Source organism: Eubalaena glacialis, chromosome 19 (assembly GCF_028564815.1).
Source record: "Eubalaena glacialis isolate mEubGla1 chromosome 19, mEubGla1.1.hap2.+ XY, whole genome shotgun sequence".
In the NCBI taxonomy this organism is placed as follows: domain Eukaryota; kingdom Metazoa; phylum Chordata; class Mammalia; order Artiodactyla; family Balaenidae; genus Eubalaena; species Eubalaena glacialis.
Genome location: NC_083734.1, coordinates 43,566,255 through 43,581,987, shown reverse-complemented (window position 1 = coordinate 43,581,987; position 15,733 = coordinate 43,566,255). Strand labels below are relative to the sequence as shown.

Genomic DNA, 15,733 nt, shown 5'->3' with positions numbered 1-15,733 from the left:
CAGGAGCAGGATTTAGACAGAGAAGGGCAAGTAGGGGTTGGTGTTGCTTTGGACTTAAGCTTGGAGAAATCAGGGAGGACTTCCTGGAGCTGGTGTTTTTCCCTCTGGGCACTTTCAGTGCTTTGTGGGGAGATGGCAGCTTCGGAGGGGATGGGGACCAGCTTTGCAGGGGGCCAGAGAGGGTAACTGGCTCAGCCGCTCTGGAGGTCAGGTGTGCCTGGCTGGAAAAGAGGGGAGGTTCAGGGGGTACATATGGTGAGGGCCAGAAGCAAGGAGGAAGGTCCTGGCAATGAGCTGTGAAGAACCAGGGCCTGGGGTCCCAGAACAAGCCCTGGTCTTGGAGTCATACAGGTGTGGGGCCCAGCCCCAGCCCTGCTGCTTACTATCCATCCACGAGGCCTCTGGGCAAGCCATCAGCCTGACTTCCTCATCTGTAAGTTTCTCTAAGTTCCCTCATCTCTAAGATGGAATAATAAATCCTGACCACCGGCAGTTGATTAAATGAGACCCATAGGTGGGGGTGCCTAGCACAGTGCCAACCATACAGTGGCGAACCAGAGCCATCTATTCAGTCAACCATCCAGTAAGTGATTAGTCCATGTGTCCAGCCCTGTGCTAAGTACAACACACTGCTCTAAGGAACCCCGCATCCTGCTTCCGTGATCACTAAATGGGGTAAGCAAGACAGCAAGTCATCTGAGCCACCTGATTTGTCCCAGGCGCCCCAGGTAACCCAAAGAGTGACCGCGCAGGGACGAGTTCAAAGTCAGGGGCAGATGGCAGCGCGTGGGCCCTGGGCTTCCTCAGAGGCCACCAACAAGAAAAACTGGACATACTACCAAGAGATATTTGCAAAAGGAAAAGCAATTCTTTATTGCATGGACATGGTACAAACTATGAGCTTGTTACACAATACAGCTGTTTCTTGCACCTCCCTGCTCTAAGGGAGGTGGGAAAGCTGGAGCGGGGTCCGGGAAAGCATGTGAAGCACCCCACTAGGAGATGAGGGACCCCTTGAGCTGGACCCTCTGAAGGCAGGGCCTGGAGTTTGCTTTTCTGGTCCCTCCGGCCAGCTGTCCACTCAGCCTGGGGAGGGTGGGGATGACGGGGGTGTCTCTCCTGCGCTGGGCACTTAGATGTCTCTCTTTCGAGAAGAAACCACCTTCCCATCCACTGACTCCTCAACGTTGATACGGACTTTGCCGCTGCCACCACCTCCCAGGGAGGCTGTAGAAAGAAGAGGCAAGCTTTAGAGTGGGAGACTCTCCCTGTCCTCCCTCCCAAGGGGCCAGGACCTTGGCTGAGCTCTGAGAGAACTGCACAGCACCCCTGATAATGGCCATTGGCCCATCCTCCCAGAGCTGCCAGGAGGACTGGTGCTGAATCACTCGTCAAAGAGATTGGCGGTGGCAGCGGCAGGTATGCTCTGCACTGAGCAAGAATGTTAGGGCTTTTAAGCTGTACATAAACAGAAATTAATCATGGGCATCTTACCATAAGTGCATGAAGGTGGGGTGGGCGGGGTGGGGGGGAGGCAGGGGGGGTGCTATGCCCTGGACAAAGCTTACTCATCCTGGAAGGTTCTGAGTAAATCTTCAATCCCAACCCTACCTGGGGCTGATAGAGGGGTCCCACTGGGGAAGAGGTACCTACTGGAATGGGCATGTCCCCACCCTATTGGGATGCTTGGCCTCTTTCACCTTCCTCCCCGTTCCAAGAAGAATTGTGGCTTCAATAGCTTCCCTCTCCCCTCAACTCAGGAAGAGTTAAGTCTCTTGGACTTCTCTGGCGGTTCAGTGCTTAAGTCTCCACACTTCCACTGCAGGGGGCACGGGTTCAATCCCTGGTCGGGGAACTAAGATCCCACATGCCGCCCAGTGTGGCCAGAAAAAAAAAAAAAAAAAAAAAAGAGTGAAGCCTCTTACCTTCTCTGGTACCAATGCCAGCCATCCTGAAAGAGAGGGGGAAGCAGATGTAAGCAACGGACAAAAGCTCAGGTCTGCCTACAGGAGGCCCTGGGAGACAGCTAAGCCGTCCTCTCCAGCCCTCACACCACCCTCACTCCCACATCTGACTTCTCTAAAGCCTGGGACATCCTGAGAGCCACCCCCAAGCACACAAATTCTGATCTATGATAACACCCCATCTATTTCATGCTGGAAATGGAACCAGCCTTAAATCCAAGACCACGAGCCCAATTGCTATCATTTACAGAAGGCACACAGGTCCAGAGAGGTGACATGACCTGCCCAAGGTAACGGCCAAAGACCAGAGCGCAGAGTCCAGAACCTCTTACTCCTTGTTCTGTTCTCTTTTCACTGTAGACGCTGCACTTAAGATGACTCTGCCCCCTCAACCACAACTGGCCCCTCCCTCACTGCTCCCTGCACCCGAGCCCCTGCCTGGAGTCCTGGCCCTCCAGCAGGCTGCGGTAGGTGGCGATCTCCTGCTCCAGCCGCGCCTTGATGTCCAGCAGCATCTTGTACTCCTGGTTCTGGCACTCCATCTCACTGCGGAGCTCGCTCAGCTGGGCCTCGATGCTGCTGATGAGGCCCTGGATCTGCTGCAGCTGCAGGGCGTAGCGGCACTCGGTCTCCGCCAGCGTGCTCTCCAGCCCGGCTTTCTGGTGGGGCAGCAGACCAACAGACATCACATCAGGCTAGACAGGAAGCCGCCGAGGGCCTGGGGAGAGGGGCTGAATGGATCGCAAGGAACACCCCCAAAGGGAGCTTGGGAACGCCAAGGCTTACACAGCCATGGAGGGTGGGAGAGGCTGGAGTGGGTGGGGTGGGAGCCAGACCATGCTGAGCTGGGACTGCAGCTCCATCTCCAGCCCCTGCATCGTGCGTCTCAGGTCTACGATCTCCGTCTTGCTGGTCTGGATCATCTCTGTGTTGGAGGCCACCTCCTCATTCAGCTCCTCTGTCTGTAGGTCACGCACAAGACAAGTGAGCTCCACGGGCCTCCCAGGAGCTCAGGGAGCTGGAGCGGGGCTGGCAGGTCAGGCCCACCTTGCTGAAGAACCAGGCCTCGGCATCCCGGCGGTTCTTCTCCGCCATGGCCTCGTACTGCTCCCTCATCTCCAACAGCACGCGGGTCAGGTCCACGCCCGGTGCTGCGTCCATCTCTACGTTGACCTGGCCGGCCAGCTGGTTGCTGAACTCCTTCATCTCCTGCAGGGTGGGTGGGGCCCATTCAGAGACAGAGGGCGGAAGCCAGAGCCGAGTCTGGGGTCCCACGTGCCAATCCCGGCTCCATCCCTAACTCACCACGTGACGCTGGCTCTGCCCCGTACCCACCCCGGGGCCCTGTTTCCCACTGCGCATGAAGAGTTTTGATCGCACGAGCGCCTCAGCACTAAGGGTCCCTCCTCCTCTCTAGGTCCTGCCGAGGGAAGACCTCAAGACGGTAGGGCCCTTGTGTGAGTTCATGAAGCAAATCAGGACAGCAGTGCCCACTGGCCGCCTGGCCTGGCTATGGATCAGAGGAGAAAAGGGGTCTGGGTCGACAGTGCCCCTTCCTCTCCATGGGGACCCCTGTGTTGGGGGGCGTGCATATCTGAACCACGAAGCCCTTCCCCCAACTATGAGGAGACCCCAGAGGCCCCACTCTGCCTCCCATCAGCCCCAGCCACTGCCTGGCTCTCACCTCCTCGTGGTTCTTCCGGAGGTAGGCCAGCTCCTCGTTCAGGCTCTCAGTCTGCAGCTCCAGGTCGGTCTTTGCCAGGGTCAGCTCGTCCAGCACCCGGCGCAGGCCGTTGATGTCAGCCTCCACGCTCTGGCGCAGGGCCAGCTCGTTCTCATACCTGGAAAGGAAGAGGGAACCCAGGTGAGGAAGGATGAGGGGTCTGGGCCGCTTGAGTCGGGAGAGGGGGCAGAGAGAGCATACTTGAGTCTGAAGTCATCCGCAGCCAACCTGGCGTTGTCAATCTCCAGGATAACCCGGGAGTTGTCGACGGTGGCCGCCAGGATCTGCGGGAGACAGGGAGCTGGTGTCTAGAGGACCCCTCCCTCTTCCCTGCTGCTCTCCCCGCCCTGCACCCCAGGCGGGACCCCTCACTAAACATCTCCCCTCTGACACCAGCAACGGAAGCCTGTAGGACCCCGGGGCAGAGTCCAGGCCACCACTTGGTCTGCCCCAAGCCACCCTCCTCGTCTCCAGAACATGAAAGACCAAGGAGCCAGGGTTGCAGGGAACCCCCTGTGGAAACTGCCTGGCCTGGAGAGGGTGCCCTCTTGGGGGTACTCCACCAGCCTCCCCTGTAAACAACTCATGGCCGCCAGCCTCCTGCACACCTTAACACAGCCATGCATCGACAGAACATTCCAGTCAGGGGGAAACTGGAGGGCAGCTGCAGAAACTGCTGCAGGTGAGTGAAGGGTGAGTGAGTGACTGGCAGAGCCCATACCCAGTTCCAGGTCTCCTAAGGTCCAACAGTGCTTTTGCCACCCAAGACATTCGAAGGGTGAGGCAGGCAGTCCTGGCGTTCTGGACTCCTAGAACCTGAGGTTCATCTCTACACCTTCGTTCTTGCAAAAAAAACCAAAGGAACGCTCTAGGCAAAGCCCTGCAGGGTGTGAGCACTGCCCCCACCTCGGCCCCTACTGGTCGAGACCAGCGTGCCAGGATCCCCAGCACTGCCAGGCTGAGCGGATGTTTGCGGGCATCCACACCTGGAACGCATTCCCCGTGCTCCAAGTTTGCCGAGGTTACACATCATTACCTGGGAAGGAAAGGATTTCCCCCAGGCAGCTGGCACCAGCCACCTGCTCCCCTCTCCCTGACACCTGAGGACTCACCTTGTCTCGGAGTTCTTCTATGGTCTTGAAGTAGGGGCTGTAGTCCTTGATCTCAGTGGGCCGTTGCCTCTGGTACCAGTCGTGGATCTTCACCTCCAGGTCAGCGTTGGCCTCCTCCAGGGCGCGCACCTTCTCCAGGTAGGAGGCCAGGCGCTCGTTGAGGTTCTGCATGGTGAGCTTCTCGTTGCCAGAGAGGAGGCCGCCACCGCCGAAGTCACCAAAGCCACCACCAAAGCCACCTCCAAGGCCACCTCCAAGGCCACCTCCAAAGCCTCCACCCAAACCACTACCAGCCCCTCCACTGAAGCCGCCCCCATAGCCCCCTGCTGACCCCGAGGAGACAAACCTGGCAGAAGAAGCTGAGATACTGCGGCTTCCACCTCCCCCATAGAGACTCCCCCCACCAAAGCCTCCTCCCCCAGCCATGAGGGAACCCCCCCAGGTCGAGCCACCCCCAAAGGTGGAGGAAGAAGTCTGCAGAAATGTGGTGCTCATGGCCAGGCAGCAGCCCTGAGCTCTCAGCGGCACAAGCAAAGCTGGCAGGAGGCGTGAGCTGGGCTGAAACCCGAGGGCTGCGCCTGTCACCCCCAGCCCCAGGCTCCTTATATACCCCTCCCAGGGTGTTGTGGGACCATGTCTCCTCCTCCAAAGGGAAGCCAACTCCTTCTGCGTTCCTGACAAACACAGCTACCTGCACACCTCTACGTGGCTGGTATGGGGTTTTTCTTTTCTCGCTTTCATTTTTTTTTTTTTAATGCAACAAAAGTGATGATTCAGAATGAACGGTGTTTTGCCCCGGGCCATGGTTTTAACACTTGGATTACAGGTTCATCTCTACACTCCAGGAGAAAATCGAAAGGAGCAAACTCGCATCACATCTGCCAGGCCTCCGCCTGCACTCTTAGAGGCTCAGGCCAACTCCACCCTCCGCTGGACTTCTCTGCTGCCAGCATGTGGCCGGCTCCCTGCTCTCAGTTTGAGAATCCACTTTCCATCGCTGCCCTGTGTGGTCCCTCTCACAGACCCCATGTGCGAGCCTGCGGGCTCTGGGGATTGGCGGGCAGAGGTACACAGAGGAATGCAGGGCCCACGGGGATAGGCTGAGGACAGGAGAGGGATCCTGAGTCAAGTTCCAGCTGAGGTGACCGGAGGGGCCAGCATCTGTCACTTCCCTGATGCTCCAAATGGACCCCTCTCCTCCACCCCTCTCCTCCTCTCCTCCCCCACCCACAGTCCCCCTCCTTCTTCTCCAGCTCCCCCCACCCCCGCCCTCAGCCCCATGGCACTGGCATCCTCACAAAAGCCAGCGGGCTCAGGGCTGACAAGGGGCTGATTGATAATCCCACCACCTGCCAACTACATGTCACTGAACCTTTGCTTGCTCCTGGGACGAGTTGGGGCAAACCTCTGCAGATAAGACGGGAGCAAGTTCCAGAAAGCCCCTGCTTTCTCCAGGGAGAGGCAAGTCGCTGCACAGCGGGGCTAGATTAACCCTGTTTGTCCTGTCAAGCACCGCGGGGCTGGGGAGGGACCCGATCCAGAAAGCTGTACGTGCCTGAGCACCATGAGGAGGGAGGGGATAGAGGGGCCTGGCGGGCGGGCTGCAAGACACCTCGGAGATCTTGAAGGTCAAGGCACCGCTTCAGAGAGCAGGATGCTGAGGCCGGAGAGGAGAGTCCAACACTCAGGGGAGCCCTTTTCTCTGCCGCCAGCTCAGGGGCCCGCTTTCCGGGGATACCTGATACCTGTGGGCAGTGCCACTGGAGGCGTGGCCTGGCCCTCTGGCTTTGGCTGCGGGGTTTAGAGAGAGCCAGGGGTGGGGAAGTGAGCAAGACCAGGCTGGAGAGTCAGGAGGAGGATTCCTGGACCACAGCTGCAGCACCGTGAAGTTGACGGAGCTCTGGATTCCCTGGGACCTGGCTTCAAGCCTGGCTCTACCCATCACTGCTTGGAAAACCTTGGACACGGTACCTTTCAAGTCTCAGTTTCCTTGTGGCAACGGGCACTCTCAGCTCCCACTTACGGGGAAGCCCTGAGGCCCAAGAGCCCCCATCCTGCCTCCTCCTTGCTCCCCGTCTTCTGAGGCTCCGGATAGTGGGGTGCACGTCCAATACTTAGGACTCCCAAGTACCATCACCTGGGGGGACTTTTTTTGTCCTTGGGCATCAGATCTGCCCTGTGAGTGACCGTCACACTCTGCCATATTCTTCCATAACCAGCACCTATTGGGCAATGCAGGTCATTGTTATTATTGCTCTAATAACAGTAAATTCTTACTTCCACGGCATCCTTCACAGTTTACAAAGCACTTCTGCATCCACGCCTCCTCTATTCCTCACAGCTAAGAAGATGATCCCTGCCCCTATTTCAGAAGAAATGAAATTGCAGCTCAGAGAGGGAAGTGATTTGTATAAGGTGGCACAGCTAGTAAGAGGGCATCGCCAGGACTCACTGGGTCTTCTGACCGCTCCCCCCCCACTCAAACAGGAGACAGGAAAAGAAGGTGTTCCCCTCCCCAGACCCCAGATTCCTGCACCTGAGCAGGGGTAGTGGAGTATTCCTGGTATGTGGGGGTGGGCTTCTCCTTGCCCAGCATCACAGTAAGCCAGCCTCTGAGTGTTGGGCCCAGACAGTGAGGTATTGTCTCGTGGGTGGGAGGATACTGTCTTTTCCTCTGAAAGAAAAATAATCAAATTCAGATCAACCATAGCTCATTAAAGCCTCTGCAGACATTACGGCCCCAGCAATTACCCTGGGAAAAATTATGTGCCATCACCCCCGGGGTGAGGGAGGGCTGGACCCCAGCCAGCCTCTCTCTGCACCCTGATTCCCCTCCAGCAGCCCCTCAAGGGGGCTTTCCCTACACTCTCAGGCCCAGGCCAGGCAGCAGCTGCCCCAGTCACAAATCCATGGTTTCGGTCCAAACAGTTCCTATGAGCTCAAGGTCTGGGTGGCCGGAGCCTACTCATTAGCGCCAGAAGGTGATGGCTGGGCAAGGGCGGAGATCAAGCTCCATTTGGCTCCAGCCCAGACTGCAGACCTGGGCCCTGCCTCCAGGCAGCCCGCCCGGGTTGCTGTGCCAGTTTCTGTCCTTTGCCCACTGCAGGCAGACAGACTGTCCCAGAGCCGGCCTTCCCTCCTTGGGATGGGACGATGCAGCCCAGTGGAAAGAGCCTGAGCTGGACTCCACCTCTGGGTGTGACTTAACATCTCCGAGCCAGGTTCCTGACTTAAAATTGGGTCATTTTCCCACTTACATGAGGTACTAAGAAGAGTCAAAATCATAGAGACAGAAAGTGTAATGGTGGTTGCCAGGGGTGGGGAGGGAGAATGAGGAGTTACAGTTTAATGGGGATAAAGTTTCAGTTTTACAAGATGGAAAGAGTTATGAGGACGGAGGGGAATCATGCTTGCACAACAACGTGAGCGCACAGAACTGCCACAGGACTGTGCACCGAGAAATGCGTAAGATGGTAACGTTTATGTTATGTGTATTTACCACAATAAAAAAATTTAAAGAAAAACAGAACACTGACCCCGTTAACACTGGCCCCAGCTACAGGGCCACGGTGAGCATTCAATGTCACAGGGGGAGTGGGGACCTCCACAGACGTTAGGATCCTCCCTCACTCCTCCGCTCCCCAGGGAGATGCCAGGGTCAGAGAGAGGGCATGCCCTGGGGCCTGGAGAATTCCTCATTTCTCATTTATTAGTTATGTGGCTTTGAGGAATCAAGCCTCCTCTCTCCGAGCCTCAGTCTACCAATTGGAAAAATGGAAATAACTCTGGCCCAGTCTGACTCACGGGGATGGAGCAAGATGACGGACTGGGAATGCTTGCAAACTGAAGTGGTCATGATGAGCAGCAGGGCTGGAAAGACCCTGCCCCCCCAAATCCCCTCCCCCTGCCTCTCGCTCCCTTTCCTCTATCCCAGCTGCTTCTGTCAACACGGTACCCCTAGTTTCAGCTCCCAGACTGAGACAGAAAAGTGTCCGCACACACACACACACACACACACGCGCGCGTGCACACAAAGGAAAGCTTTATTCCTGACACCCAGACCTGAGACCCAGTCACCAGCCCCACCTGTATGGGGCCCAGACCCCGCCTCACAGCCACATTCCAGGGGCCTCTGGGGCACAGGGGAGGGTTTCAGCTGTGACAACAGAGGCTTTCATGAACAGGGGACAAATACCTCTGGGCAGTCCCAGCCTGGGACTGGGGGTGCAGCCAGGCCTCTGGCCTCTAGCTCCAAGGCCTCCTAAGTCAAGTGGGAGAGTGGGTCTGTAGGTGCTGATGGCCAGAGCAGAATAGCTGGGGAGGTGGCAGAAGGGGCTCCTGGCCCAGGGCTGCGGCAGTGGAAGCGGGAAGAGCTGGGCTCTGGGGTCACCAGCCTGTGATTTGGAGTAAGCTAATGAGCCTACCAAGCTCCACGGAAAATGGCGAGAAAAGCACCCCCTTCAGGATGAACACCAGGTATGGCGGGGTCCTGAGCCTCCTTAGCGCAGTGCTGAGCACAGGTGGCAGAGCGTCGATCTGTCCCCCTAGAGACCTTCCGCCTCACTCAGCCCCCTCCCTCACAGGGTCGGCCGCTGTCACAGACAGATCCACGGGGCCTGAACAGACCCACTCAGCCTGAACCTCTCTGCTGGGGGAAGTGGGACTTATTTACCTTTAATTGGCCTCCGTTCTTGGCAGCTAAGCTGTAAACCACAGGGGCAGGACCATACCAACCCAAGGGCAGAGTTGTACCAGGAAGCTGGGACCTGCATTCCTTTGGGGGCCCAGGACAGGCCCCAGGCAAGCCAGTTTGGGGGTCTCTGTGGGAGGTCTGGGTCACAGCTGGGTCCTATTCCAGGCTCTGGGCCCAGGTATGGGCTGGTGGGCGTAAGGGGCTTACGCAGGGCTGCCAGGGGATGGATGGAGGTGTCAGTGCATGCGCACACACACCCCTACGAGGGCGCCCTCTCCAACTCTGTTCTGAGTTGGTGCCCGCCCCCTGACCCCAAAGCCCCAGTTTCTCCTTAAGTTAGGTGGAGAAACCTGTCAGGAGGAACTGCCTCAGGGGATCCCAGTCCTAGGCCTTCACACAGAGCAAGACTGGAATGTACTGAGGAAATGGCACAAGCAGTGTCATCCTAGGAGACGGGGTGCAGGGGTGGCACTGTGGGTTAAGAATCAGGAAATGTAATTCTGGTCCTAGCTCTGCCATGTAGTTGCTACGTGGCCTTGGTCAAGTTACTTAACCTCTCTGAGCCCGTTTCCTACTCTATAGGATATAACTCATACTACCTTTCAGGGTTGTTTGATTAAATAGCACTTAGTAGGTGCTCAGTAAACATTAATTACAGATACACAAACACACACCAACACTTGGGGTGAGTTCAGTGGAAAGAAAACTAAATCTGGAAGCAAAAACCAGTTTCAAATCCCACCTTTGCCATGTGTTAGAACAGTTATATATACAACAACCCACCTCGCCTCTCTGAGCCTTAGTTTATCCCTCTGTAAAATGGGAGCAATGCTTATTTAACAACCTTGTTTTAGGGAACAGGTGAGATACAGGAAGACCTCTGCAAACAGGAATTACTGTAGCAGCTGGAGTTTGTGAGCGCCCTCCCTCCCCTTTCCTGGGAAAGCGTGGACTCTGGTCCAAATGAAACCTAAACAATAAAACCTAAACAGTGCCAAGGTCTGGCCCCCCTCCCCCCCCACCGCCATGGGCTGAAATAACAAACTCAACGTCCTTCCTCCCCTGGGCCATAAAGTTTTATTGGAAGGTCAGGGGGAGAGCCAGGGATAAGGGTCCCTCCCCTCCCATGCCCCTACCCAGGGGAATCCCTCTGCAGCAGGGTAGGAAGGCCAGGAGGCTGCCAGACTCAGAGGACCTTCGGGGTGGGCAGGTCGTTGTAGTAGGCGTCCTGGCCCTCCAGCAGGTTTCGGTAGGTGGTGATCTCCTGCTCCAGCCGGGACTTGATGCCCATGAGGTGCTGGTACTCCTGGTTCTGTCGCTCGGTGTCGGCACGCACATCGCTCAGCTGGGCTTCGACGCCACTGATCAGCGCCTGGATGTGCGCCAGCTGGGCTCCGAAGCGAGCCTCCGTTTCGGCCAGCGTGCCTTCCAGGGCAGCTTTCTGAGGGCAGGGAGAGGGAAGGAGACTCAGTAGAGCCTGGTGCCCAGCGACGGCACGGGCCCAGCCACCATCCGGGCTGCCCGAGGCCGCAAGGACACGAGTGTGCGTCCCACAGGGCAGAGGGCACATACCATGCTGAGCTGAGACTGCAGCTCGATCTCCAGACCCTGGAGGGTACGCCGCAGGTCGGTGACCTCCGTCTTGCTGATCTGCAGCTGCTCCGTGTGGCCAGCGACCTCCCTGTTCAGCTCCTCGGTCTGCAGTGAGAGGAGGCAGAGGGAGTAAGCGCTGAGGCAGACCCTTGCCTGGGAGCATTAAGCCCGCTCTCCTTGCCACCTCCCCGAGGGGCACCTGCCTCCCCCTCCATACCTGGCTGGTGAACCAGGCCTCAGCATCCTTCCGGTTCTTCTCAGCCATGACCTCATATTGGCTTCTCATGTCGCTCAGGATCTTGGCTAGGTCGATGCCCGGAGCGGAGTCCACCTCCACGCTGACCTGGCCTCCCACCTGGCCCTTCAGGACACTGATTTCCTAGAAAGATACAGCAGAGGTGGGCATGTCAGGGCCCAGAGCCTGCTGGGCCTGAGCCACGTCACTCCCCTATCCCCCAGGCCATAGGGGGGCTGGTTTTCAGGTGCAGACCTAGAAGCCAGCACTGGGGTACAGACGGGGTCACCACCATCCCCTGCTGGAACCCTTGGGATCCACATGACACACTCAGGGCCAGGTCTAAGGTGCAGCAAATGTGGCCACGGTCAGAGGATACAGGATTAAAAAAAAGTGTCCTCAGCTCTGGGAAGCTGGGCTGGGATGGATGGGAAGCCCAGCTTGAAACCCACCTCCTCGTGGTTCTTCTGGAGGTAGGCCAGCTCCTCCTTCAGACCCTCGATCTGCATCTCCAGGTCGGTCCTGGCCAGGGTCAGCTCGTCCAGCAACCTGCGCAGGCCGTTGATGTCGGCCTCCACGCTCACTCGCAGGGCGTGCTCCGTCTCAAACCTTTCAGAGGAAATAGTTGCAGTCAGGCCAGCATTTCCTCTGCACCTCTGAAGACTTGCCCACCTCCCCTGGGTTCAGGGGCCCATGGGGGATGGGGTGTGCTTCAGACCAGCTGGGGTGGGTGAGAGCAGAGTCCATTCCCCCCACGGCACTGAGCCCCATAAGGGCCTGAGATTGCCCCCCTCCCCTGCCCTGGCTCCTGCAGCCCCCAAGGCAGAGACACTCACTTGGTTCGAAAGTCATCTGCAGCCAAACGGGCGTTGTCGATCTGCAGGACTATCCTGGAATTCTCAATGGTGGCACCAAGAATCTGGAAGGCGGAAGGCAGGAGGTTGGCACCAGTTCAGTATATGGGCACTGTCCACCCACTTTCTTCCCAGAGGAGAGAGAAAAGCAAAGGAGTATGCGTGCCTGTGTGCCTCCACCGCCAGGAGACCAAAGCCTCGGCCACCCCAGGCTGCCCATCAGCCTGCTCTCTGGGAGGCCTTGGAATGGGTCCAGGCCCGGGAGCTGGAGCAGGAGAAACTACTGCGAGGGAGGCTGAGCCAGGGGGAAACGGGAAGGGCAGGGAGGTAAGCCTGGGGGAAAAGTCTCCACGACCTGCACCCAGGGAAACTCTAAATGCTCGTAGGGAGGCAACTTCTAGTGATCCGCAAACCAGACGCAGGGAGCACAGGGGTCACCCTGTGGTCTGACCCCCACTCAAAGCACATTCTGCCTTCAGGGAAGGGAAAGCCTTCTGTTGAGCATCTATTATGTGCCGGCACTTTGTGCCTCCTCTTTGAGGCAAAATGTATTCCCTCGTGCAGGTCACAGTTTATAAAGTTTGAAAGCACTACGCTCGTTGTTTACATCTCTAGCTCTCCCTCATCTACGGGTCTGGTCTAGGCCCCTGGCACCCAGCACCACGCCAGGCACAGGGTGGGCCCAGGCCTACGCTGTGGGGACTGTGCGTTTGGAGACCCAACGTGTGAGGCTGTTAAATGTCCCACTGGCTTTTGAAACATTTCTTCTGGACCGAGATCCCAGCTCCGAGCTGTTCCCTGTGGGCAGAGACCAAGCCCCACCCTGAAGGACCCTGAGGGCCCCCCAGCAAGAGGCTGTGGCTGGGACCTGGGGTCTCCACCCACACGGCACTGGGCCTCTCCACAGAGGTCTTCACAAGCTCAGCATTCGTCTCTCCTTTACCCAGTTCGGGGGCCACAGCATATGTCCCTCCTTGACCACGGGCCAGAGTTGGTCTCTCCCATTCTTCCTAGAGCGCCTCTAAGTCCCTAGTGGCCCCCTGGGCGGAGGGAGGGGCTTCAGCCTCAGCGTGATGGAAACCAGACCCGCCCGGCCGGGAGAAAAGGAATGCAGAGGGCCTCACACCGGGGGCAGCAGAAGGCAGGTCTGGCCCTGCGAGAACCAGATTCCTCCCTGGCCAAACTCTTGCATTTCCCTGTTGCACAGCGACTCAGGTCCAGACCTCAGGGCAGCCCACAGCGCGCCCCATCTCTTCCCCCTCCTTCCTCTCCCCTTTCCCAGGCCTAGCCGACCGGCGCGCCTTCTTCCTCCCGCCCTCCAGTCCCCCACATTTACCCGCCACCACCCCCCCACCCCAGGCCTCCACTTCCTGCCCCGTGGTCCTGCCCCTCCTCACCGGCCGGCTTCCCTCCGCCCCACCCTGCGGGCCCTCCCCCATCCTAACACTCGCTCCCGCCCCGGCCGGGAGGTGGCTCTGGCGCCCGCCGCCCCCGCCTCGGGCCTCACCCGGCCCGCGGGGCTGGGTATCCGCGGCAGGTGCACTTCCCGCGGCCGGGCCGCCTCCCACCTGGCCCCGCAGGTCCTCGATGGTCTTGAAGTAGTGGCTGTAGTCGCGGGCGGGCCCGGGCCCCTGCTTCTGGTACCAGTCGCGGATCTTCACCTCCAAGTCGTCGTTGGCCTCCTCCAGGGCGCGCACCTTCTCCAGGTAGGAGGCCAGGCGGTCGTTGAGGTTCTGCATGGTGAGCTTCTCGTTGCCCGCCAGCAGCCCGTCGGAGCCGGCCAGGGCGCCCGCATAGCCGCCGCCGTAGCCCCCGGAGGAGGACGAGGACACGAAGCGGGCGGAGGACACCGACACGCCGCGGCCACCCGAGCCCCCGTGGATGCTGGGCGCGCGGAAGGCGCCTCCCGCCCCGAAGCGCATGGAGCCGCTGCCCAGACCCCCGAAGGACGAGGTGGCCGACGACTGACGATAGCTGTAGGAAGTCATGGCGAAGGAGGACGCGGGCGACACCGGTCGGAGTGGCTGCAGTCGGCAAGAGGAGTGGCGAGGCCCTCACCTGGCGCCTTTTATGCCCGGGGTTGGGCGGGGGAGGGGGGACGGTGTCGGGCGGCTATCTGAGAGCCCAGGAATTTGCAGGCTCCTGAGTGCAAATACGGGCGCTCTCCCCATTGGTCAGTTCCTGGCGGCTCTGCTTCCGACTCTCCCCTCCCAGGGGCCAGACGCTCCTGCCCTCCGGAGAGCTGCCCCACACCAGCCCACGCCGAGGCCCAGCCACACACCCCGCTGGCACACTCGTTCGGATCTTCACCCCCACCACACGCACACTTAGATATCCCCGCAATTCACATGCTGGCCCTCCCCCATTAAGATCACCCAGAGTTTGACACCCCCCCAGGAATTACAGTTTTTCTGAGAGTACACGCCGAGACGTCAGCACCCCCAGTGATCCCTCACTCAGAGTCCCCCCATCATATTCTGAGCCCCTTCCTTGTGATCAAAATTAACCCCCCCAAGGTCCATTCACCTGATTCCTACGCCCCACTGGGAATTACAGTCTCTCAGAACCTGCCCCTTGGGGATCACCCACACCCTGACCCCCCTCAGTCCCCCACATGAGGTGCTCTGAGCTGCAACTTCCCAGGCCTCCTGAGACAAAGCCGCCCCACCCTGCTGTGGCCATACAAAGCCCCAAGGTGACAATAGGCTCCTGGGAACAGCTGCTGGGAGGGGTTCTGCAGCTGGACTGTAAAAGGCACCTTCAGAATCCCGAGCTCAAGCCAGAACCCCACCTGGGAGCTGAACCCCCGACTCAGTACTCTCACCAACCATCCACCCGCGCTCCCCACCCCTCAACCAGGACAACCCTCTACCCTCCAACCCCAAAAGCATGCATTCGACACAGACTTACTGAAGTGATGCTGTAGTGAGGCATCTGAGCCTAAGGGAGGTGAGTAACTCGCCCATGAGACTTTTAGCACCTGCCGCCCAGAGACAGGATGGAATCCCTCCCTCCTGTGAGCATCTCCAAGGAGGGTGTCAGAGGCTGAATCCTCCTGTGCCTAGCAGTCCTGTCCCAGTACATGGATGAATGACTGGATTGCTAGGGAGGGCGCCCACACACAACGTGGCGAGTTTCGATAATAGAGGAAGGAGTCCCTCCGCTCTACACACAACCCCCAGCCCCGTTCTTCATCCAGCTCAGTAATTCCACCCACCTTTTTGATCGCCTTGGAGGCTCCCCTGCCAGACACTGCAGGGCCCTGAAGCAGCCTCACCCCGGTTCCCGTCCGCAGGGACCTCACCCCTCCTCAGAACTGTCCCCACAGTTCCTTTGCATCCTTATGTCAGAGCAGCCACCCAATCTCAGGACAGAGGCCCGGTGCCCTTTTGACAGGGTGGTAGGGAGATGGGTCAGTTACTCTCGGTTTCCTGTGAAATCTTAGGCCTCCTCTCTGCGTATTATCACCTGGGTCACCTGTGGCTAAATGAAGACTTATCCCCAGCCTCTGAAACCTGTCCCCAGTAAACTGTCTTCTGGCCACCAATTGATCCAGGAA

The 15,733-nt window shown here is 58.6% G+C and overlaps 2 protein-coding genes across 2 annotated transcripts; both read right to left on the bottom strand.

The window, feature by feature from the left end:
• Positions 1-1,132: 1,132 nt before the first annotated feature.
• On the bottom strand, positions 1,133-5,294 carry KRT15 (keratin 15). The gene is made up of 8 exons (XM_061176768.1): positions 4,800-5,294; positions 3,889-3,971; positions 3,649-3,805; positions 3,012-3,173; positions 2,801-2,926; positions 2,403-2,623; positions 1,926-1,951; positions 1,133-1,227 (listed from the first exon to the last, which is right to left on the bottom strand). Exons 1-8 carry the CDS (start codon positions 5,292-5,294, stop codon positions 1,133-1,135), a joined length of 1,365 nt encoding a protein of 454 aa, XP_061032751.1.
• A 5,249-nt stretch (positions 5,295-10,543) lies between these two features.
• KRT19 (keratin 19) lies at positions 10,544-14,245 on the bottom strand. Its single transcript, XM_061176769.1, has 6 exons — positions 13,743-14,245; positions 12,157-12,239; positions 11,773-11,929; positions 11,303-11,464; positions 11,065-11,190; positions 10,544-10,933 (listed from the first exon to the last, which is right to left on the bottom strand). Exons 1-6 carry the CDS (start codon positions 14,160-14,162, stop codon positions 10,679-10,681), a joined length of 1,203 nt encoding a protein of 400 aa, XP_061032752.1. The 5' UTR covers positions 14,163-14,245; the 3' UTR covers positions 10,544-10,678.
• Positions 14,246-15,733: the final 1,488 nt, after the last annotated feature.